The 25,079-nt window shown below is 45.8% G+C and overlaps 1 protein-coding gene across 2 annotated transcripts; it reads right to left on the reverse strand.

Moving 5' to 3' along the window:
• PPM1G (protein phosphatase, Mg2+/Mn2+ dependent 1G) lies at positions 1-24,719 on the reverse strand. Of its 2 annotated transcripts, none has more exons than XM_062573391.1 (10): positions 24,564-24,719; positions 19,530-19,599; positions 7,660-7,745; positions 6,765-6,897; positions 4,851-5,320; positions 4,278-4,415; positions 3,217-3,451; positions 1,605-1,734; positions 1,162-1,264; positions 1-720 (listed from the first exon to the last, which is right to left on the reverse strand). In XM_062573391.1, exons 1-10 carry the CDS (start codon positions 24,681-24,683, stop codon positions 526-528), a joined length of 1,680 nt encoding a protein of 559 aa, XP_062429375.1. In that variant the 5' UTR covers positions 24,684-24,719; the 3' UTR covers positions 1-525. The 2 variants fall into 2 exon arrangements, with proteins under 2 accessions (XP_062429375.1, XP_062429376.1); XM_062573392.1 differs by lacking the exon at positions 24,564-24,719 and adding an exon at positions 23,508-23,579.
• Between the last annotated feature and the right edge of the window lie 360 nt (positions 24,720-25,079).

Genomic DNA, 25,079 nt, shown 5'->3' on the forward strand with positions numbered 1-25,079 from the left:
TACGTTTTCTGGGCGTTTAGTTTGAAAAAAGTATTGATTGAAAGTGTACAACAGAACAAGGTGTGGCAGCAGCACCACGACCAGATTGTTTCACAAATAAAAACAGAAAGGGCCTTAAATAATCAGGTGCAGATTAAAAAATCTCAACAGTGAAAAAGTTCTTCCCTCCAAACAGAAAGTCACAGGCACAGAAATAGCAACAACCACATGGAGACAACGCGGGGATAGCCTTCTAACCACAGGGCTCTGTGCTAACAGGCTGCCACCTGCGGTGGGCTCCTGTGCCGTGGCTAGCAGCGGCTCCCACGTGCAGCTTGGCCCTCGGCTCTCTCTTTGGAATGGTTACAAATGAATGGTGTGACATGCCCTTGCTAACCAGACCCGCCCCCCACCCCCCTGACCGGGACACGGACAAACAAGGCCTCTGCTAAGGCTAAAAAAAGGACAAGACTTTGGAGTCTTGAGTTCAGCATGTTTAAGAAAGGAGTCTGGTGAGTGCACAGCAAAGTCTCTGTGCCAGGCCTGCTATTCCAGCTTGGTCTTCTTGCTGTTATGACTGCCATTCTCTTCTGCTGGTGCTGCTGTGTCCTCCAGTTTCCGTTTCCCACTTTCAGCAGGGGTGTGTGTGTTACGAGGTTTGAAGCTGATAATGATGCAGGTCATGTTATCACAGCCAGTGCCATCCCCTGATGTGTCTGGAGCCAAACACTGATCCAGCAGCTGAGGAGGGACAGGACAGCAAGGTTAGCAGAATACAGACAGCACTCTGAATGACTTGAGACACTGGGTCTGTTTTATCAGTTGACAGCAGCTTAGACGTTCCGGAGTGGTGTGTGCTGGGCTCAAATCCCATACTGACTGCAATCCAGCACGGGACAAAACCAGTCCCAGCAGTCCTGGTGTTCTGAAAGCAGATAGAAACTCCTTCTGGTTGACAGACACCTAGAGATCAGAACCATTGATCAGGGTGCCACAGGAACTGAGTCCCAGAATCCAGATGCATCAGTGAGAGTAGCAGCCCTAGGCACTGTCAGACTCCCCAAGCACTGAACAAACCAGTTTGATGGAGAGGGAGGCTGGAGTCAGGCATGAAGCTGGGATACAGAAGCATAGCAAGCTAAAGGGATGACAGAGACTGGTGGAGTGGGCTCTGGTTCTTACCTCTTCTACAATGGAGGAGAGCGGCCTCAGGACTCCATTTTCATCCTTTTGGGTGATCTTGGACTGGATGAAGTCCACCACTTCCTGGCTGCTCATCACATTCCTGCAGAGGGTGGAAAGATTAGAGGGGCTAGTGAAGACAGCAGCCATGCCACGCCCCCTGACTCCCTCCCATGCCACGCTATCCTTAAGAGCACCCCACTGTGGCAGGGAGCTCATGGGAGCAAGACTGTGTGCACTAAGGAAAAGAATTCAGAGCTCAGCACACTGTCATGTCCCTCCAGTTAGGAACAGCCCCTCAAGAGCCCACCTTAACTCTCTTAGGGCATGGAGAACAAAGGCTAATTAGCACCCAAGACACTTGGGGCTTCCTGAGGCCCAGCCAGAAGAAAAAATACTGGGATAGCAATGCCCAAGAGGAAAGCTGCTCCCATGCTACCCACCAGATTCCATCGCAGGCAATGACCATGAAGTCGTGGTCGTCATTTATTGTCAACACTTTAATGTCAGGCAAAGCAGAGATCATTTGTTCTTCTGGAGGCAGGTTCTTGTTTCGCTTGTAGAAGTGATCACCTGTAGCAGAGCGGAGGATCACTTTCTGCTGTGATTGGCCCCTGGCAATGCTGCCTACCTCTGGAGAGCAGGAAACACTGCCCTGCCAAAGGGACAGCCCCAGCAGAATCTGCGCCAGCACTCTCAAAGCCAGAGTAGCCTGGGCCATGTGTGCATCAGATCAAAGGAAATTTGCCATACACCCAAGGCATCAGCTCAGGCGAGCCCACTGTTACTGCACGATAGTAGAGAGGTGCTTTTCCCAGTTCAGCATCTCCTCACCCAAAATTATGTACCACTTCCCCGGTTCCTGGGGCCAGCCTAGGCCAGGACATGGCATCTGACACCAGCTAAGAGATCATGCAGCAGCACTCATGAAGTGAGCTATCCTCTAGGACATGTCTTGGAGTAGAAGGATTTGCAGCTTATGCTAGCACTAGCTTGAGTTTGCTGTGATAAAACCAGGTGCTTATTATTCAGATGTTTCAGTGCAGTGCCCTACCTGGCAGCCAATAAAGCACTGCTGGGTTCTGGTCTTCCCAAGCACTTGTTAGCCAAAGCTCATCTGAGAGAGCTGATCCTCAGCTCTGACTAGCATGCTCACCTACACTCACATCCCAGGAAGGGACTTCTAGAAGACAGAAAGGCCAGTGTCTCCCTAGAAAAAACAGACTCATAGTTTCGCTCCTAAATGCGTTTAATTACCTTCCCCTGATAATTATTACAATGTTTTAGTCTTTTTGCACAAGCGGTCTTCACTCAGGCCCCTCAGCTGACAACTCCTTCCCTTCCCTGTGTAACTTCTAGTATATTCTTGGTGTTATTCACAACACTTTCCTTAATGCCTCTCAGCATCTCATCTGCTCAAATTGAGGCCATTCACTGGACCAAGACCTTGTTTGGCAGCTCAGACATGCCCAGCCTCCTGAGCTGTTAATTATTCCCATGCTGCTCATAAAAGGCTGAAAGACAAGCACAAACAGCAGTCAGGTGCTGCATGAAAGAGGAAAATGGAGCTTATACAATTAAAGGGCAAGTATGGCTCAAGAACCAATGGGCTCAAACTGGTATAAAGTTAAGTCCCCAAGAAACAGTATTCCAAGGTCCTTGAACAGCCTCCTAATGAGAGTAGCAGAGAGGAAAAAATCTTCCCTACTCACAAATCAATAGTCAGTTTGAGACAAATTATTTGAGGTGGTCTCTGACAATCTAGCCATGAGCACAACACCCTTGGAGTCCTCACACAGTGTGTCCTATAGTGGAGTCTGGCATGTACTACTCTTTGCATTCATGTCTGCTGATTTCAGTAAACGTGGAAATTCACAGTCATTTTTCTCTAATTAGACTGAAATCTCACCATGTCAAACATTCAATAGGCTCTAAGCATCATTGAATTAAAACTGCTCCTAAAACTTTGAGGTGGGTGAGTGTTGGAAGTATAGACGACCAGGGCACAGCACCTTGAGGGCAGGCATGCAAGCATTCACTCTTGGACTTGCTCACCGATCGCTCTGGAGAGGTTGAGACCACCATTCACTCTGCCGTCCATGGTGACCTTGCCACCAGCATTCTTTATCCTGGCCAGCTCTACTTCATCCTCTGGCTTGTGGTCATAAGACATGTCCACAGCTTTTCCGCCTTCTGACACCACACAGCGAGAGTCTCCGGCATTAGCCACAATCAGCTGCTTGCCCCGGATAAGGGCCACAACAGCAGTTGTCCCGCTGTCAGAGCCAGGCTGCAAAAAACATATGGTTTTGCTGAAACCATTTTCTATTGCTCTGTATCAGGCAAAAGGGAACAAGCACTAGCCATCACTAGCTCAGTAGTGTCCCAGCCGCTGAGGTGTTCCACCTCACCCTCTCTTTCCAGAAGCACACACAGGATGATGGAGTGAATCCTGAGAAAGTGTGAAACACATTAGGAGTGTGTTCACTGAGAGGCATGGTGGAATGACACCTCCCTTCTAGCCTCACAGACTGTGAATAGTTCAGGTTCCTCCTGTGTTCGGCATGTTCTGCTTCATCCTCAGCTTGAATGTAGCAACTTCAGCCCCATCCCAGGTCAAATTGGAGCCACACTGCAAGCCAGGGCTTCTCTCCGAAGAGAGAAGGTTGGCACCTCAGAAGCTGCAGCACCCTTTCCCTGAAGCTGTGGATCCCTGGTCTGTTTGCCAGCATTGCTATGGGCTTGTAAGGCACAGCCTCAGCCAGGCAGAGGGCAACATGCTGCCTGAGAATAGCAGTGCCAGATGAGCAGTCCCACTACCATCATGTGCTCCCATTCCACACCACCCTCCACAGTGGTTTCTAATCGAACCTTGCAGTGGGGTCAACCTCTTCTGATCTCAAGTCTACTGCTCAGGTCCATGTGCTATCTCCACTCCTCCTCAGCCTTTTGCATAGGGCAAATTCAGGCTGTCAACAGCTGCATTCAGCCTCAGGAGAACAAAAGGGACTTTTTCCCTGGTCAAAGGGAAATAATGCCCTGTTGAGCCCCTCCCCCATCCCCAGCTTTCCACTCCACACTAACTATGGGGCAGAACACAGGAACAGGGTGTGCACCTCCTCTTTCCCCTCCATGCCTGGTAACAACATTTCCTCCTCTTCATCCTCATCCTCCTCAGCTTCTTCAGTGTCATCTTCATCATCTTCATTCTCTGCCTCTTCACTACTGTAACCATCTTCATCTTCACTGCATTCCTGCAAGAAACAAGATATACCACTAGGAATCACACTTGATACTACCACTGCCCTCCCCAGACAGCTGGTCCCTCCATCCTAAGGAGGGAGGATAAATTCACCCCAGAGCAAGAGTGAGATGACCTGACAGGTTTTTCCCACACCTGGTATCTACAAAGAGAGCAGCTGTTTTCAACTACCACAGTGAATGGAGGGACAGTACATGCAGTAAGACCAGGGGTATCCATTATGGCCGCTGCAGAAACAAGGATGTTTCCCTCAAGGTTGTCCGAACAATCCCCAATATTCCCATGAGATGGTCTCAAAGTATCAGCCTGAAAATCCTGCTCCTAGGACAGACCTAGGATGAGCCAGAGACTTGCAGCTCAAGCACCACAGCAAGCAATGCATTCCTGCCCAGCTAGAAGGCCATTCTTTCCCAGTGCTGTTTCCTACCTCACTGTCTTCCTCCTCTTCCTCAACCTCATCTGACTCATCCTCACTGTCCTCAAAAAATTTGGATTTGGCTGTGCGCTGGGGCTTTCCTGTAGAGGAGCAGGAGGGCCCGGCCTCCCCAGTAGAAGAGGTGACGGCCTCGTCACCTTTGCCTAGTTCAGGCTTCTGCAGAGCAGGGCTGTTGCCTCCAGTGCTGGCTTTGTCTGAGGTGGAGGAAATACCCGTGACTTCTTCATCTGGCTTCCCATTCTTCCTCTCCTTGTGGTCGGTTATCTCCCCTGGATCAGCCTCTCCATTCATATTTGATTCCCCATCATGCTGCTTGCCTGTCCCCTCTGCAGCGCTCTCCCCAGGCGGAACTAAGGATTTGTTTTTGAGGTTCTTGGTGCAGTTTTGTCCGTAACGCGTGAGAAGCTCCTCAATGGTCATTGTGGCTTCTTCATGCAGAAGAGCAGCTTCCTCATTATCCACTAAAAATGGAAAGGGGAAGAGGGGATGAGGGCAAAGAGGATCAGAAAGCAGGACACAACCATAGCAGCAGCTGTGCAGCACATGCTGGGTTCAGCAGTGAACTGCCCTGGCTGGAGGTTGCTATTGCAAACATGTTCCAGCAGCACTCAACATGCTGATTACTAGCATGCACAGACAGACACATCCAACCCTGCAGGGTCTCACAGAGCTCAAAGACTTTGCAGATGAACAATATGCAAATGACAGGGGAAATGGCTTCTAACCACTGCCAATATATGCAATCTGCAAGTTATCCTACCGCCTCAAGCCTCTGATGCTATCTGACTGATTGTAGGCAGCATAGAACCATTTAAGTTAGAAGTAAAATTGGGGGGCAAACAGCCTCATATTTTACCAGTGCAGGCTCAAACGAGCTGTTGGGGAAGCAAATAGACCACTTTCATGTGCAGATTTTTCATTAATATTGCAACTGGGAACAAGTTTTCTTTATAGCAGCTGTTCCACAGGCCTTGGGCTCAGGGCTTCCAAACAGTTGTAATCTAGACACTGACATACAGATGATAGAACAGCTGTAGGTAGCAAATGTGTCATCTCCCCAGAAGGATACTAGACAGAAAAAATGATGACTTTCTCTAAACTATGAGCCAAGGATCAGAAACTCCTTTGGTATCAGGTAAAGTTCCACTGTTTCTCTGTGACGTGCTCTCAGTTATCATTTTCTTTGCTAATTAAAACAGCAAGGAAAAGAAACAGTCCTATCAGGAATGCTATTGAAAACAGAAAAAAAAAAAAACACCTTTGTGCCCAGTGTACTCATCAGTGAAGGCCAGCAAACTCAGCATTTTTGGACGACACATTTAATGTGATAGCATCCCTTTACGTTCGTTTCAAAGATAGTCACAAGACATTCAGCTGGGAGCAGCAGAGGATTCTACCCTGGGATTCAACTAGCTAGCTTCCTGATCTGACAACTATTTCCTGCTGGAAAAGTACATTTGCTTCTTTAAAAAAAAAATAAAAAAAAGTTGAAAAGAGACAGGAATCTAACACAATCCTACAATTCTAACTGCAGTGTATGTCTGCCACCTGCCCAGGAGACATCATACTGTTTCATTTCCACAATTTAGTCCACTTCCCGGTCAGGGATTTCTGACACATCCGAGACCTCTGCACTCTGTGGAGGAAGCTCTATGAATTGTGACAAACTGGTTTACTATTCATAGCATTATGCTACCAAATGAATCAGACTCTCCCTAGCACCTACTCAAAGCAACAGAGAATGTGGGGTGTGCATATGCAGGCATGCACACGTGCTTAAATTCAGCTGAAATTTAACTGGGCAACTTTAATAGCAAACCCTTCTGCTAGAGATGACCTGGTCCAGTTGCTCGTAATCCCTGGCCTGGAGGTACAGTCTTGTCTATTCCATGGCACCTGACTTACCATCATCTTCATCAGCAACTTTCTCCTTCTCATCTTCATCATCTTGGGGCCGCCCAGCCATCTGAGAGAGTTCTTTAATTACCTCCTCAGTGGTGAGCTTGGCATCTATGGCTAAGAAAGCATCTTCCAGGGCCTACATATAAACACAGACAGATATATGCACAATTTTGTCTTTCTTACGAAGGCCTGCAAGTCATGCTGTGTGGTCAAGCAGAACAATATTGGGGCCCGAGATGGGACAGCATTCAAAGCCACTGCAGGGAACAGCTCAGCACCCAGACTCCCCTGCTCAGCAGACAGACTTATCGCAGTCAGTGAACACAGCCAGCCTGGGATCAGCACAGAACAATACTTGGGGGTCTCGACCATTTAGCCAGAGTCACAAACTGATTGAGGTTTGCTTTGTAGGCTATCCTCAATCTGGATCTAAACAGAAGCTTCTGGAGGGACTGCACTCCTCTCACCGACACTGCTATATATTTCTGCAACAACCCAAAGGATACCAGATCAGACATTAGTACTCTGAGGGAGAATCACCATAGCAGGGTCACTTGGTGGAGGCAAGACATGAACACCATATCTCAACAGCATGCTACTTAGTTCTAAGGAAAACAGAACAAACCCCTTAGCTGGAACAAGTCTGCAAATTAAAAACAAAACAAAACAGCAACAACAAAAAACCCACCTATGAGCCAAAAACCAGACAGTTTATCTTTGAAAATACAACCAACACCTGGTATACACTCCTACAGATGAAGAAGGGAAACAGACACTCTTGGAAGACAGGGCAGCCATTTTGGAGGGACAAGGCACTACATGAGTATTGGGTACCTAATAAAGTCTTTTTTTCTGCTTTCGTGCCTACACTTGTCCCAGTGCAGTGTTAGATTCATACCTTTTGCAATTTGCCTTCCTTATAGGCCTTCTGGTCCTTGATTATCTCAGGAAGATACTTGGCACAGTACAGCGCAACTTCTTCCCCTGAAAGACAGCAGAAATTGTTTAAAGTGGCTGGTACTCTCAGTGGCAAAAGGTACTCTTGAGCAAATGAAACCTGGACAAAGAAAAGTCAGCCAGCAATAGGCTGCTGACAAGGTCATTTACAGCCTACTGGGCAGTGTATCTCCAAAACAACAGGATTTGCTGATGACCCCTGGCAAACCTCAAGGAGCTCTTACCATCAGGTTTAGCCAATGCTATAAGCTTTCCAAAAGGGAGTTTAGGCACATTTTGCTCATTAGGCCAAGTGCTTAGGCCCATATGACGTACTTCACAAGGAATTAATGACATGTAATGAGCAGCAGGAAAAACAGCATTACATATTAAATGAAGATTGGGTCCTGATTAGCCAGATAGCCACCTTGGTAAAGGAAGGGGTGTGTGTGGGTAGGTGGCATGGATGAGAAGTGCCCAGAACACCAAGTGGCAGAAAGTACAGGAGATAACTCAGGCTGAAAGACAACATCATAAACTGAGTGCCTACAATGAAGGATTCTTAAAAGCCAAAAACATTCTTGTAGCTCAGTAACAAATATTGTCAAGGTTATACAACAGAGCACAAAAAACATTTTTGTGATCATGAAATGATGATCTTTTCCCAATCTAAAATGGTGCTATTAGGAGAGGAAGAAGTTGAAATGGCACGAAGGATCATGAATTTCTGTACTTCAACTCAGTAAGGGGGATCATAAAGTGCAGCTAAAGCTGAAAGAAATCAGTCTAGTAATTTAAGTTCTGATGTGAGGGGCAAAGACCTATCTAGGTCATAGGACTGGCTCACAAGCCACAGGAAAGGAAAATCAGAACTAGAAATTGGTAAACTAAAGGACAACCATTGAGGAGTGGTGGAGATGGGAGCAGTACAGGATGCAGGCAGATGGAGGTACTGCTGAACAGCCCTGCAGTATGCGTCACCCTGCACTAGATGAGACATTCTCTATCAGGAACACAAGAAGGGTTAGCACGAGCGGGCAGAGCACAGATTGAGACCCCCCCTCCACACACTGCAGCCTTTTCTATGGCTACAGTGTAACACAAGAAAGTCACAGAATCAGTAAGGTTGGAAGGGACCTCTGGAGATCATCTAGGCCAACACCCCTGCTCAAGCAGTGTCACCTAGAGCATGTTAGACAAGGTTGCATCCAGGCAGGCTTTGAGTAGCTCCAGAGAAGGAGACTCCATAACCTCTCTGGGCAACCTGGTCCAGTGCTCTGTCACTCTACAGCAAAGAAATTCCTCCTCATATTCAGCTGGAACTTCCTGTGGTTCAGTTTTTCTGCTCGTTGCCTCTTTTCCTTTTGCATGGGAAAACTGAAAAGTGTTTAACCCCGTCCCCTTGACACCCTTCCTTCAGGTACTTGTACACATTGATAAGATTGCTGCCTCAGTCTTCTCTTCCCCAGGCTAAATAGGCCCAGCTCTTGCAGCTGTTCCTCAGAGGAGATGATCCAGTCTTTTGATCATCTTTGTAGCCCTATACTGGACTCTCTCCAGTAGCTCCATTTCTCTCTTGTACTGGGGAGCCCAGAACTGGACACAGGTCTCGAGATGAGGCCTCCCCAGGGCTGAGTAGAGGGGCTGGATCACCTCCCTTGTGTGTTCCCTCCCCACTGGCTACATTTTTTTTTAAACAGCAAAGTGGTACCAGTCACTCAATTCTCGATTTCCCTGATAGTACATCCCAGTTTCCCTCCCATTCTTCCAGCCAGAGTCTGTGCAGGCTTCTAGGCTGAAAGAGAAACAATGTGCACGAGGGCAAAGCTCTGTGAAGGAAGGAGAATGGGGGAGATGGAGGAGAAATAAGGAAAAGGGTTGGGAAGTAGATGTCCGTGAGCTCAGCAGAGGATACAGACCAAGAGATGAATGGAGAAGCAGAGGGAATATACTGGGAAGTGAAGAGGTGGTGAGATTTCAAAGAAAGAAACAGCAGATGACTTTTCAAATACGTCTACAGAAAGGGGGATCGACCTTGCAAAGCAGCTGCTGATCCATCTTCTAACCTAACTCTCCAAAATGCAGAGTTGGAAAAAGAGGGGGAAGAACTAGAACAACACAGGAAAACACAGGCCTGTCAGCCTCATCTCCATCCCTGAAAAGGTGAGGGAAGGCTCTTTCTGGACATCATCTCCAAGCACATAGAGGAGAAGGTGGTGATCAGGAGTAGTGAGCATGGATTCATGTGGCAGAAATCATGCTTAACCAACCTGATAGCCTTCTGTGATGGAATGACTGACTGGGTAGATGAGGGAAGAGCAGTGGATGTTGTCTACCTTGTCTTCAGCAAGGCTTTTGAAACTGCTTCCCATAACATCCTCATAGGTAAGCTCAGGAAGTGTGGGCTGGATGAATGGACAGTGAGGCAGATTGAGAACTGGCTGAGAGGCAGAGCTCAGAGGGTTGTGGTCAGTGGCACAGAGTCTATTTGGGGACCTATAGCTAGTGGAGATTCCCAGGAGTCAGTACTGGGTCCAGCCTTGTTCAACTTACTCATCAGTGACCTGGATGAAGGGACAGAGTGCTTCCTCAGCAAGTTTGCTTGCACCAAACTGGGAGGAGTGGCTGATACACCAGAGGGCTCTGCTGCCATTCAGAAAGACCTGCACAGGCTGGAGAACTGGGCGGAGTTCAATAAAGTCATGAAGTTCAATAAAGGCAAGTGCAGGTTCCTGCACCGAGGAAGAAATAACTCTATACACCAGTACAGGCTAGGAATTGGCCTGCTGGAAAGCAGCTCTGCAGAAAAGGACCTGGGAATGCTGGTGGACAACAAGACGACCATGAGCCAGCAATGTGCTCTTGTAGCCAAGAAGGCCAATGATATCCTGGGGTGCATTAGGAAGAGTGTTGCCAGCAGGTCGAGGCAGGTGATCCTGCCCCTCTACTCAGCCCTGGGGAGGCCTCATCTCGAGTCCTGTGTCCAGTTCTGGGCTCCCCAGTCCAAGAGAGACATGGAGCTACTGGAGAGAGTCCAGCGTAGCGCTATGAATATGATCAGAGGACTGGAACACACCTCTTCTATCAGGAAAGGCTGGGCCCCTGGAAAGCGAGAGCTGGGTCTGTTTAGCCTGGAGAAGAGAAGACTGAGAGGGGATCTTATCAATGTATACAAATACCTTAAGGGAGGATGTCAAGAGGATGGGGCCGGACTCTTCAGTGGTGCTAACTGACAGCACAAGTGGCAATGGGCACAGACTGATCCATGGGAAATTCCGTCTGAATATAAGGAAGAACTTCACTGTGAGAGTGACAGAGCCGTGGAACAGGTTGCCCAGAGAGGTTGTGGAGTCTCCTCTAGAGATATTCAAAACCCATCTGGATGAGATCCTATGAAACACGCTCTAGGTGACACTGCTTGAGCAGGGGTGTTGGCCTAGATGATCTCCAGAGGTCCCTTCCAACCTCAACCATTCTGTGATCCTGGGGGGGTGGGGTGGGTGGAAGAGAGGACAGGAAAACTGCAGGAATACAAAACCAGAAACTACAAGACATGGAACAGGCCAAGCAGGCTGCTGACATGAGTGCCAATTATTGCATGGGACAGTTACCTCTACTTTCTCTTTCAACATGTCATTATTCCTGCCTGCTCAATCTGGATCAACATGATGGCTCTGACATCTGACTTCTGTCTACCTGCTAATCTCATTTTGACACCGCCCAGGGCATTGAAAATGCATCATCCATGGTGCGAAAAACAGGTGGGTCAACTGCATGCAAGGCATGCTACACCTTGCGGCTCTTCAGTGGCTTCCCTGATGGCATTCTACAGACACTGAACAGGATAGGGGTGGGTTAAAGCATGAATGGGTCAGCTATACCCAGGAACTGTTCTAGCAGAAGATCATTTGCCACAACTACTTGCTGAGATCAGAAAAGGAGAAGAAAGTGACTGAAGGGTAGCCCTGAGCCTGCCCAGCACAGTCTGCAGATGAGGCAGTGGCACTGTGCACTCTGTGCTACTGGAAGCAGCTGACAGATCTAATTATACCAGCAAGGATATCTGATCACTCATTAGTTGGAAAAAAAAATCATTGACCATTGCAATCTTTGTTCCAAAGCTAGGCCTGTACAGACCAACAAGGGCTTTCCTTCACAGCAATAGGTAGCTTGGTGTGAAAAAGATACAAACAGCTTTGCAATCTGGGCCCAGTAGTTCCTCTATAACCAGACAGGGCACAGCTTGTAGGATGAAGGCCTGCACAAGCTTGGCAACACTGCACAAAGTAATACAACAAAGAGAGACCTTGCTATGTCACTGCAGAAGAAAGCCAAGCCTAATCTGAAAGCCCTTGACAATTAAGCAAGTCATTTTTTTGAAATAGGGTCACTGAGGCTAAACAGCAATCAAGAAATCTCTGGTGTGCCTGGCTGTGGCCACTCAAAACAAATTCCTGTTAGAGAACTTGCAGGTGCCACAGAAGACAAAGAACTTTTGCTGCTTCCCACACAGCTCCAGCACAAGATTTAACAGATTTTTTTGCTGCAGCTGATGAGCCTTTACACAGGACCCCTGCTGCCAGCCTCCCAGATTTTGTTCTTCATCAGTTGCAGACATGTAAGAAACGTTTGAGACATTTCCAGAAAAATAGTATTGAGTTGGAAAGAGCTCTCTGAAGCACTAAAACTGCTCTACACATTCCAATGTGCATTTTAAATTGCAATAGGAGTCTTGAAGCAAACTGTTTTAGAACAGCAGAAATGAGAAAATCTCAACAAATACAATTTCCATTTCTCCAAAGAAATCCTGACAGAGGAGAGGCAGATGTACAGAAGCAGGCCTTGTTATTCATGGTTATGGACTGGTTTCAGCCATCAGTGACTTCAAAAAACCTTTAGGGACTGAATACTTATAGAAGTATTCACATATAAACCAACAATGAATTCAGGCTCACTTTTTCCATGTTTCCAACATGAAACCCTCAGTTAAACTTTCAAATGCTCTGTGAATCATTTTATTACTGTTTCCTAGAAGGGAAGCATCCAGCTAAGTAATGTTAAAGCCTCAAGCTGTATTTCCTGCTTGATGTGATACAGATGCAGTAAGAAGGTATTCAGGAATCAGAAGTAAAATCTAGAGAATGTGTAGAACTGAACTCAAAAAAAATGTTTGGAAGATTTTTTGGAGAGTCACTTTTACGTTCCTACAAAATTATATAAAAATGAGGAAGCTTTTGATTGCCAGAGAGTGCATGGAGATTTCTGGCTGTCTGAAAGACCAGGTGGAAGCACACATTAGCACACATAAGTTCACATCTCGGAGCACATTTCTGCACAGCTAAATGTCACTGCCAAAGCTATGTCTGACGCAGTTCTAAAAGCAGGAGTTACATGCAGATGAAATATGGAAGAAAATCCATTTATCTTGGCATTCTGAGTAAGGCTGGCTCTACAGAACCTAAGATCTAGCTGGAATCTTACTACAGTAAGATTTCTCCACCTCCAGTAACACAGGCCTGAATAGGACATGTGAAGACAAGAATGGGAGCAGCCTTGAGGCAGGGACCATAGAAACCTAGGCAAGACAAAGGCATTCAGAGATAAAAGTTCCAAAATGAAATCTTTTCAGTGCGTGTACACAGACACAAACTTATCCTACCTTGCCTTCACAAGGCTGAAATTCAATCTGACTCTGGGATCTGATGCATATTTAGATACACGCACACAATTTGAATTTACAATAAGCTTAGAGTCAAATAATATAAACAAGCTAGCTACCAAATACCACAGAATCTCTATGGATTGAAATTCTATGCTGAAATAAGAAAAGAAAACTATTAGGACTATGTGTTAACTTCTACCCTGAGACAATGACAATGAAAGCAGAATACTGAGATAGATCAGAAAGAATGAAGACAAAGAGCATGGTAAGAGAGTTCAATCACTCTGCACATTAACTGGAAAAATTTACAACAGTTTTTGCTGTACTCTAATTAATTACCCTGATAGGACCATAAAGTAAGAAAAAAACTCACTATGAGAGTTTCATCTCCAAAAAGGGAAGCAACATAAAAATTAAGAGACTTGCTAAAACAAAGTTAAAAGGAACAGTTAAAAATATAAAACATCTGTATGTAGTAGATGATCAAAAGCCCAATAATGGAGGTGCAGAATAACCATGTGTTAGTCTTTCAAGATACAGAGGTGCAGGGCACTGCATGCAAGAGGGCAGGTGAAAATGAGCATGAGGTAGGCTATTAAAATGCAAAAACCAGCAGTATCTTTCAAAAAGTGGAAATCTTGTACAGGTGGGGAAAATGTAAAAAAAAGATCTGATGAGTTAAATGGAAAACTAAGTAGCAAGAAAAAAAATGAAGGAAGAACTTGCAAATTACAAAATAATAAAACCTTTTCCAAACATGCCTTGAGCTGGAAGCTTACTAGACAGTTTATAAAGCTGACAGATGAATAAGGTATAAAGACCAGTTCTTAAAAAACAAACAAACAAAAAAACCAAATTGATTCTTTTCACTGGTAGCTACCCTAATAAAGTTTAGGGGAGTACCACCCTAAAACCTTCTTTTCCATGGGACAAATCTAAGGAATCATATCAATCTAAAGAACTAATGAAACAGTAAAATCATACAAAAGTAAGGATGGAATAAATGATTTTGAGGTCCTTTCATATTCCATCCTTAGAGGCAGGATCAGCTATATTTGTATGCTTCCTGATAAGCTTTGGTTATGGACAGCTTTAGAGCCTCTATCACTGGAAATCTAAAAGATAGTTTGAAATCTATCACAGTGCTTTGCCATCCTGATTAACATCTTTACCGAATGCCTAATTTGAACCTTTCCTATTGCATTAAAAAAAATACTTCATGATAGTCACATCAGTGTAGTACATAAGAGTGTCAAAAGTCTAAAAGAACTCATGAAGTAAATTGCTGCTCAGTTATCCAAAAGGTCTGCTATTCTGAGCTTAAAGAAAAATAGAATGTTTTGGCATGATTTATTCTTGACTAATTTTTGCTAACTGTTACTCATCTTCATATCTGCTAGATGCTTACAAACTATTCCTGAAATTCTGCAAGAAATGATAAGTTGAATAAGTTGCTAAATCCCTACATTCTTTTCTACTCTATCCTTCTCTGCTTTTCAGGACAAATCTATTAGCCATTAGTTCTCAAAGATAATCTTAGAGATATCTCAAGTTATTACACTCAGTTCCCTGAATACCCTAGAATGAAGTTCAGTCTGAAAAATAATTTGAAAACATTTAATCTATCTGAATGCCTCATACTGATATCATATCTTTCAAACAGTTATTAGCTTGCCAGCTACCTACTCAAATTGACCTTTTTATTAAGAATCATTGCCAAGTCTTAAACTCTTATTTACAAATTGGCAGAATCAGATGAAGCAAAATTCTAAAGGAACTTGCATATAAAAGTGCCAAACCACAAACTGGGGTAGGTAACCTTTTTGCTTGTATCAGCTCCAGTGTTCAAAAAAAAAAAAAAAAAAAAAAAAAAAAGGCGGCACACAGATGATACCAGAAATAAATTCAAAAGGCCTCTGAGTGGTGGAAATATGGCTTACAATTTTATAGACCAGCATATCTGGTTTCTGCGGCCAGAAAATAGCAGGAATTAGCAGATACATGAATACATACGGTAGAATGGAGAATAATTCACGTCCAGAAGTTCCGCCTGAACGTGAGGGGGAATTTCTTCACTGTAAGAGTGACTGAGCACTGGAACAGGTTGCCCAGAGAGGTTGTGGAGTCTCCTTCTCTGGAGATCTTCAAGGCCCGCCTGGATGCAACCCTGTCTACCACGCTCTAGGTGACCCTGCTGAGCAGGGAGGTCGGCCTAGATGATCTCCGGAGGTCCCTTCCAATCTTACTGATTCTATGATTCTATGATAATAAACACATACCCGAGCATGTCACAAACTGATGAATTTTTTCAGAGAGTCAACGAGCAGGTGAAAATAGATGGTCTAGTTGATATATATACACACAGATTTTCATAAAAACTTTCAAATAAGTAATCAAATATTTACATACTAAGTTGCCAAGGGAAAAAATGTAAGATATGATAGGAGCAAACAGTTTGCCAAATGGAGATGACTACTGTTAGGGTCCCTTGAAAATCTTTATTGTTCAACGTCTGCATAAATAATCTGGAAAAAAAGGGTCAGAAAGGAGTCATGGATCATTCAGGATAGTCAAAACTCTTATCATTTGCAAAATGTGGCAACAGAATTCTCAAGAGCAGTGCATCCCTATGAGTAAGAAGTGCAGCAAAAGAGGCAGGAGACCTGCATGGGTGAGCAAGGAGCTCTTGGCCAAATTCAAATAGAAGAAGAAAGTATACAGAATGTGGAAGAGCGGACATACTACTTGGGAGAATTATAGGAATGCAGTCAGAGTATGTAGAGATGCTGCAAGAAAGGCTAAGGCCCAGTTGGAATTGAGTCTGGCAAGGGATGTCAAGGACAACAGGAAGGGCTTCTTCAAATACAGCAGCAGCAAGAGGAGGACTAGGGAAAATGCGGGCCCGCTACTGAATGGAGCGGGGGGCCCTGGTGACAAGGGATACAGAGAAGGCAGACTTACTGAATGCCTTCTTTGCTTCAGTCTTCACTGCTAAGGGCAGCCCTCAGGAATCCCGTAGCCTGGACATGAGGGAGAAGGTCTGGAGAAGGGAAGACTTTCCTTTGGTTGAGGAGGAAAGGATTAGAGACCTTCTGGGCAGGCTAGGCATCCACAAATCCATGGGCCCAGATGGGATGCACCCACGGGTACTGAGGGAGCTGGCGGATGTTGTTGCCAGGCTGCTCTCCATCATCTTTGAAAGGTCCTAGAGAACTGACGAGGTGCCTGAGGACTGGAAGAAAGCCAGTGTCACTCCAGTCTTCAAGAAGGGCAAGAAGGAGGACCCAGGCAGCTATAGGCTGGTCAGCCTCACCTCCATCCCTGGAAAGGTGATGGAACAGCTCATTCTGGATGCCATCTCCAGACATGTGGAGGAGAAGGTGATCAGGAGTAGCTAGCATGGATTCACCAAGGGGAAATCCTGCTTAACCAATCTGATAGCCTTCTATGATGGAATGACTGGCTGGGTAGATGAGGGGAGAGCAGTGGACGTTGTGTACCTTGACTTCAGCAAGGCTTTGGACATACTCTCCCATAACATCCTCCTAGAGAAGCTCAGCAAGTGTGGGTTAGATGAGCGGACAGTGAGATGGATTGAAAGCTGGCTGAAAGGCAGAGCTCAGAGAGTCATCATCAGTGGCGTGGAGTCCAGTTGGAGGCCTGTGGCTAGTGGCGTCCCCCAGGGCTCAGGACTGGGTCCCATCCTGTTCAATTTTTTCATCAGTGACCTGGATGAGAGGACAGAGTGCCCCCTCAGCAAGTCTGCCAATGATACCAAGCTGGAAGGAGCAGCTGATACACCAGAGGGCTCTGCTGCCATTCAGAGAGACCTGGACAGGCTGGAGAGCTGGGCGGAGAGGAACCTCCTGAGGTTCAACAAGGGCAAGTGCAACAAGGGCAAGCGCAGAGTTCTGCACCTAGGGAAAAATAACCCTAGGCACCAGTACAAGCTGGAGGCTGACCTTCTGGAGAGCAGCTCTGCAGAGGAGGACCTGGGAGTGCTGGTGGATGACAAGTTGACCATGAGCCAGCAATGTGCCCTTGTGGCCAAGAAGGCCAATGGTCTGCTGGGGTGCATTAGGAAGACTGTTGCCAGCAGGTCGAGGCAGGTGATCCTGCCCCTCTACTCAGCCCTGGGGAGGCCTCATCTCGAGTCCTGTGTCCTGTTCTGGGCTCCCCAGTCCAAGAGAGACATGGAGCTACTGGGGAGAGTCCAGTATAGGGCTACGAAGATGATCAGAGGGCTGGAGCATCTGCCCTGTGAGGAAAGGCTGCGAGAGCTGGGCCTGTTCAGCCTGGGGAAGAGCAGACTGAGGGGGAATCTTATCAATGTGTGTAAGTATCTGAAGGGAGGGTGTCAAGGGGACGGGGACACTCTTTTCAGTTGTCCCGTGTGACAGGACAAGAGGCAATGAGCAGAAATCGAAGCACAGGAAGTTCTGCCTGAACATGAGGGGGAATTTCTTCCCTGTGAGAGTGACGGAGCACTGGAACAGGTTGCCCAGAGAGGTTGTGGAGTCTCCTTCTCTGGAGATCTTCAAGGCCCGCCTGGATGCAACCCTGTCTACCATGCTCTAGGTGACCCTGCTGAGCAGGGAGGTTGGCCTAATGATCTCCAGAGGTCCCTTCCAACCTTACTGATTCTATGATTCTTTTGGCAGATGTAATTCCTCAGTGACAATTGCAGAGAGACAAACATGAAAAACAGACAACCAACCCATGCATGCACATTGGATGGACTGAAACACAGCTATCACTACTTAGGAAAGATCTGGGAGACACTGTGGACAGGTCTCTGAAAATGTCAACTCACTGTTCAGTTGTATTAAACAGTTAATAGGATGTTAAGAATTGTTAATAAAGGAACCAAGAGCAAAGCAGAAAACACTTATGTCACATGAATCCAGGCTGCATCTGTATCTTGAAAGCTATATGCAGTTCTGTTCATACTAACTAAAAGCATGCTGCAGAACTAGAACCTCCTCCTCCCCCTTCAAACAAAAAGAAAGAGAGAAATATAGTTAGAACACCACAATGCCTGGAATCCATGGCTATGCCTAGCATCAGTGGTATGGCCCAGGCATTTCATCACCTATGCTAAAAATTACTAGAATAGTCTGTGGCACACTTTTGCCCTAAGCCAGTTAACACTCCCTCAAGTTATTTCTGAACACAGTTCAGGATGTAGTAGGGGCCAGGAACCAACAGCCAGTGTGGATGCAGCCAAACTATTCTAAATGCTAAGACATGCTAAGCTAAGACAGCTTAATAGCATGGATGCAGCCAGACTGCCAACTGGCCTCAGAGCCAGAAAATGGGCTTTGCTGTTATAGAATTTACTGGTACAGATACAGCTGTGTGAGCAGACACAAGTTTAAAAATCTTCTGACTGGAAGAAAGGAAAGACAGTCCAAAATTATGAAAGTAAAAAGTGGTTACAGTGCTTACTCACTGATTTCTTGTAATAGACAAGCTGGGAATATTACAGTGAAATTATCAGGCAGTAAATTTTGATTAGTTTTTTTTTTCAAACAAAAAATAATTGTCATATATAAAACAGCATATGCACGTGACTACCAAAACCACAGACTGGTTTAAAACACAATTAGACAAATTTATGAAGAGTTCATCAAGAAAACTCCAGCTGTCTACAAGATCATATAGCTGAAATCTTTAGCTCTTAAGTGGGGTATGGATGCTGGGAAGGTGCCAGGGAATGGACCTCCCTCTTCTGTTTTTCTGTTTTGTTTTGATTGTTTTTAAAAAAGACTCTTCCTCTGAAAAAGCAATACTGGCATCCATCAGAACATCTGACTGGAGTCAGACCTTTGGTCTAATCTCACATGGTCTTTCTTACAGTCACTCTTCTGTGACTATCCAGTCTGACTTACCAACCAAGAAAATAAATGGCCATTCTTAGAGGATTTTTAGAAGGTGGAATGTCAGTCTCACTGCAATTCTGTATCAAATCATGACCTTTCTTCTAGAAACCATAAGAGACATTCACAGCCTTACTCAATTATACCTAAAAAAGAAAACATTTTCTAAGAAGGAGCAGGATTTCTAAGGATTGTTAGATGCTTGCTCCAGTAGCCAGGCAACAACCACTTTCACTGAGCCAACAGGAAGAGCAACAACAAAGAACTCTGGTGAGAACAAGGGAACCTTACCTCCATGTCCATCGTAGACTGAGAACATGGCCGTTTCACTGTCCAGCTCAGGTATGCAATTATGTGCATCCTGAAAGAGAAAGTAAAAGTCTGAATGACATGGATTGCACTAGGCCCAGCAAAGAACCAGGAGAAAGAAGCATGCAGGCGACAAGCACTGACACAAAGATTCTCAGATCTAGACAGAAAGCAAGAATAGTGAGAAAGCTTCCTTATACGTTCTAAAAAAGCTTATCTAGTGAGCACTCTTCTTTGAGGAAGGGGCACAGATCTCTAACATTATGGAGCTCTCTGTGCTAGAGCAGTAGCAAACCCTTATTAACATCTCTCAGATTGTACTTCAGACTCCCTTGTTTCCCCAATACAGTAACTCTGGATATTGCCAAGCACAAGACAAAAATCAAACCCTTCTGCCTATACTGTTGTCTGCGCCGGTACCTGCAATATCTCCATTACTGTAACATCTCACAGTGCTTAAAGCACAGGAGGCAGTGAGCCATGCTCCATTGTACAAATAGGTACCTAGGCTAAGGTTTGTCTAACAGAATGTAATCACAGAAATACAGATTACCCTGCTGCTGATACACTGGTAACTTCCTCCACACAGACAAATGTAGCTTGCTCAGGGTCACCTCTGGAGTCCGGCCATTGCCACAAATGCACTCTCTTCTCCAGGTCTCATCAAACAAAAGCCACACAACCTAAAGCCAGAAGGTCAAATATGGAGCCTCCTGACCTTAGGTCTACAATGCAGTAGTACACTTAGCCTTTTGCTTGTGCTTTTCAGGTGAATACAGTCACAGATTGTCCACTCCAATACCCCAATGAAAAAACAGTCATACAGTACACGGGATTACCACATTCAGTGAGAATAAGCACTGGTTTGGAAAACCTTTTCCCATCTCAGAGCAACTGGGACAAAGGCTCCTTCCTGCACAGCTTGTTGTGTGGCACGCTCTGGGAAGGCACCAGGCAAGAAAGGCAAAGAGCTTACTCTCTCTTAAATGTCCTTCAAGCAGCAAAGCAAGCGACATATCAACTAGTCAACTAACAGCACTAAACCAAAGTACCAAACCAAGTATCACTTCTTGAGGTAAGTCAGGTGTTTTGATTCTACCAGCTGTCCAGAAACCCCCAGAATCTCCTGAGAAACCAGATCAGTGTGTCCCAGGACATTTTCAGGCATAAATACAATGCATGTCCTTCTCTGTACATGCTCCCAAACAGCAAGGATGAACAATATGAAAGCTATACACACAAAATTGCCCTTCTCTCCACAAGAGCTCAACCAAAAAAGCAGATTTTGAAGGCACCACCCAGACTGTACAGCCAGGTGCCTGACCTCTATCATCCTTTGGGTCAGCAAACCATACTTGGCTATTCTAGCACCAAGCCCAGAACAGATGAATAGACTGAACATGTCTCTTAACCTTTCTCAACTAATTTTCTAACATTCCTTGAAGTGCAAGTCTTATCCTATCAACTTACAGCCTGACTCCACATACCTTTGTTCAAAAGCAATTACATGATACTTTAAACATTGTGATCTAGAGTAGTTCATCCTTGCCATGGTTCAAGTTAATCACCTGAAAATTAAATGAGCTACAGGTGCCCCAAAACACTGTGCTTACTCCAAAACAACAACATCTACAATACAGATGGACACATTGCCAACCACAGCAGAAAATTTCTATATATACACACACACAGTCACACTTGGTTGCTACACAGCAAAACATTGTTGATCTTTTCTAGTCTTTTACTGTAGCACTCCTTTGATAACTAAATATGATTTGTGAGCTCTTCACTCTTCAGGGTGCCACTGCTTTACAAAGAACTCCACTCCCCCATGATTCCTATCAAGTGTTAGCGAAAACAGAAAGGAGAGGTTCTGGCTTTATGCAGCACCTAGTGCAATGGAACCACCTCACACTGATGAAAACAATAGCTGAGGGGGCAAATTATAATCTTAGTTCAAAAGAAAAAAAATGACTTAATTATAACTTCAGTAATTTAACTGGAAAGTTCTCTGGCCAAGAGATGAATATAAGGATATACAACCCTACCCCCACCCCCCACACTTGTATGTTTAGAGCATTTACAGAAGCTAAAGAGACAGAAAAAACACAACAAAGTAACTGGGATAAGTCCCAGGTGACTAAGCAGCAGTTTAATTAGAGCAAGTAAAGCAAATGCTACTGCTAAGGAAGAAAATCTAACACTGGCAGCAAAAATGGTCTTTTTATTTCATTTTTACAACACTCGCCACAGCATGTCCTGATCCCGGACAAGGGTGCTGCTCTCAACGGGGGGCTGACAAACATGGCCAGCACAGGCTGTCAGGAGACAGCTCAGTTTCCATACTGCAGAAAGAGCTTGCTCTAAGCTGCTTTGAACACAGCTATGAGCACTAACAGTTCAGGAATTTTGACTGTGTACAGATACCTAGCACTTTCAATGCTAAGACCAGTTCAGAGAGCATCTGACTGACCATTAAGCTGCCAGCACAAGAAGATGCTGTCAGTTGTGAATCTGCCCCTTCCTTCAAGACCTGGTAAACTGTCTGCAGCTGACTGTCCTCCAAGTAACCGTGATCTCATGCTCTTCAGAAAGATCAAGAGAACTCATGAAGCCTGGTTGCCAACCACCCCTTCCATATCAGATTTTCTGCAATGTAGTAATGTGGCTGAACTCATACTACAGCCTTTCCCTCACGGTGACATGATTTCAGGTCTCTCTCAACTACCTTATCAGTTACTATAACAGAACTGGAACCAATACATTTGAAAAGTCAAACATCAGATTCACCTGAAACTAGCAAACAAGTTAAAACACATAGCTATTTTGAAAAATTTCCAGATTTTGAATCAAATCCTTGCATTTTTTTGAGGCAAGGACTCTTTTTGTGAGGTCAAGAGTGAAACGTACACAGGGGGCCTTGGTGTCTCACTGTAAGAGTTCCAGTTAGAGCCAAAGAGCTCAGAGAGGCCCAGTGCCTTTACCTCCAAAATGCCTCTTCTACATCCCACTTTATCCCATTGAGCACTCCTCTCTATTCCAATTCAGCTTTTTCATTTCTTCTTAGTCACTTGTAGTACCCAACGCTATTTTTGGTCCCCTTATTCTTTATCCCCAGAAAGTCTTATTCACAAAGTAATCTCTTTGAAGAGTGGACAGTTACACATGTGTTCAGAAGCTGCATACTTCTCTTGCCTGGGTGCTCCTAAAATATAAATTAAATACATACAAATAAGCTAACAGATAACTCCTTTCCGCAAACTTCTATTGTCTACAAATACCGATTTCCACCACTTTGCACACTCTGACTGGCTTCACTAATGTAACCCGTAACTGAAGCCTTAAATATACACTAACAGAATTCTCAAAACTTTCTCCAATCCTTACAGAAGAGTGAAAGTACAATTAAATACAAAGAAAAGGAAATACACAAAGCAAGAGGAGAAATAGCAAAGAACACACAATTCTGGAATGCAAGAAAATGCAACAGAACTGCCAAATTCTGTTTGACTGTATGTGAAACAATGAACAGTTTCTCTTTCATCACAGTCTTAGGAGAAACTTGCAGCAGGTTCAACTCATAACACAAGCACTCCTGCCATTATCTCACTTTTGTGATAACATAGCTAAACCATGCCTACATCAATGCCCTCAGTACTGCTTCTACCAGCACGGAGATATGCCAAAGATGTTGGCTGGTGTAGAGAAAACAGCTGCAAGCTCTGGGCCTCATCCAATTTCCATAAAGGTCACTGGCGGCAAGAGCATGCCTCAAAGCAGTGAAATTATGAGCTGATATTCCACCAGCGGGAAGACTACTTTTGCCCACCAACATTATAAACAGTGGCAACTCTCTGCCCTCCCTCATCCAAGACTGTGCCCTCAAGTGCTTTTAGCCTTTGCATACCACAGTTCCCAGAACACTGCTTGCATTCAGCCTCTTACATGAGAGCTAATCACCTTGCAGAAATTATATGTTGTGTATCACCTCAATGCTCCAATAACAGCTTTGTGCCACATTTCACCTGTGCAGAGGTCACCAGAATGGACAGACTGAGACCCAAGCGCCAATTCTTCTGCCTCAGAAACTACAGCCGACAGCTTCGCATAAAGCTCCAATGCACAGAGAAAGAAGGAAAAGTATTGTCACTGTTTTGTTACCAGTAAGATTACTGTAAGGTTTCAGTAGCAAAAAAATATTTGATAGCATGACTCAAAATTATAATTGCAAAAAAAAAAAAAAGAAAGAAAAAAAAAAGAAAAATAAAAGAAAAAAAAGAAATCAATCCCCAGAGGTCTGAATGGGACAGGCTATTCAAGGTAGTCAAAAAACTTCAAGCAAGAAGGTTGCTTTCAGAGATGTACCCTGGTGGCTGCAGAAACCACTATTCATCCTTATCCAATTTAGGTTTCTTCGTAGCTGCTTAGAAGGGAGAATAAACCAGCACGTTAATGGTATTTGCACGCGGCATTAAATTCAAAGAACTAGGAACTGTGAGTAAGGCAGAGAAACAATCCAAGCAGACATATGTTGGCCTTACACAAGCAGTTTTACAAAGCAATTCCTGCAAACTCTCACGGAGTGTTTGGACAGACATCTGGCTCCTTCAGCCAAATAATATAGTTAATTTCTCTCACAACCTAGTTGATATGGGGGTAAAGCCAGGCCTGGTTACAGGAGACTTATATGAGAATAAGATTGAGAATTTTTGCAGTAAATCTCCCTTAAAAAGAATAAGAACAACGAGAGAGAACAGAGACGCTAGAACTTCATTTCCACCCGGAAAGAAAAGCAGATGCTAGGCCTGAAGCTCTCTCATTCGCCGATCAGCGCTCCCCCGGCACTCCCGCGTCCCCTGCCCTGCTGCTGCGCCCAAGCTTCTCGTTCCCGCTGGGATGCTATCCCGGGGAGGGGGAGGAGCGGGGAAGCGCCGAGGCGGGCCGCTTTCCCACGAGGTCACGGCGTTAGGCCGCCGCAGCCCCGGGGCCCAGGCCGCGCCGCCGCTCCGCGCTCACCTCCATGGAGACGCGCCAGCCCTGCATAGCGCTGAAGCCGAAGTGCAGCGGGCGCGGCCCGAGCCCGGCCCCGTCCCCTGAGCTCTTCACCGTGTTGGGCTGCGACAGGTAGGCGCCCATGGCGGCGCGGCGGGCTCCGGCGGCGGGCCCGGCGGCCGTGCGGGGGGGGCGGCGGCAGGCGCGGCGGCAGCCGGGCCGCACCGGACCGGAGCGGGCGGCACCGGGCGGCGCGAGCGGCCAGCGCGGGCGGCGAGGCAGTGGGGGAGGCGGGACCACCACCAGTGAGCAGCCGAGCGGAAGTAGCGCCGCCGGAAGCGCGGGCTCTCTTGGGGGAGAGCATGGAGCGAGCCGCGCGCGCGAGGCAGAGAGGCCGGAAGTGCCTGCCATAGAGACTAGCGGAGGGTAGCGCGGCCAAGCGAGAAACGTGGTCGCGCCGGGCGGCGGCGGCCCTGGGCCGCGGGGCTCTTGCGCGCTCTTTCCCTTCCGCCCCCTGTACGGCGTGTGGGCCTTGTCCCA

Source organism: Rhea pennata, chromosome 3 (assembly GCF_028389875.1).
Source record: "Rhea pennata isolate bPtePen1 chromosome 3, bPtePen1.pri, whole genome shotgun sequence".
In the NCBI taxonomy this organism is placed as follows: Eukaryota; Metazoa; Chordata; class Aves; order Rheiformes; family Rheidae; genus Rhea; species Rhea pennata.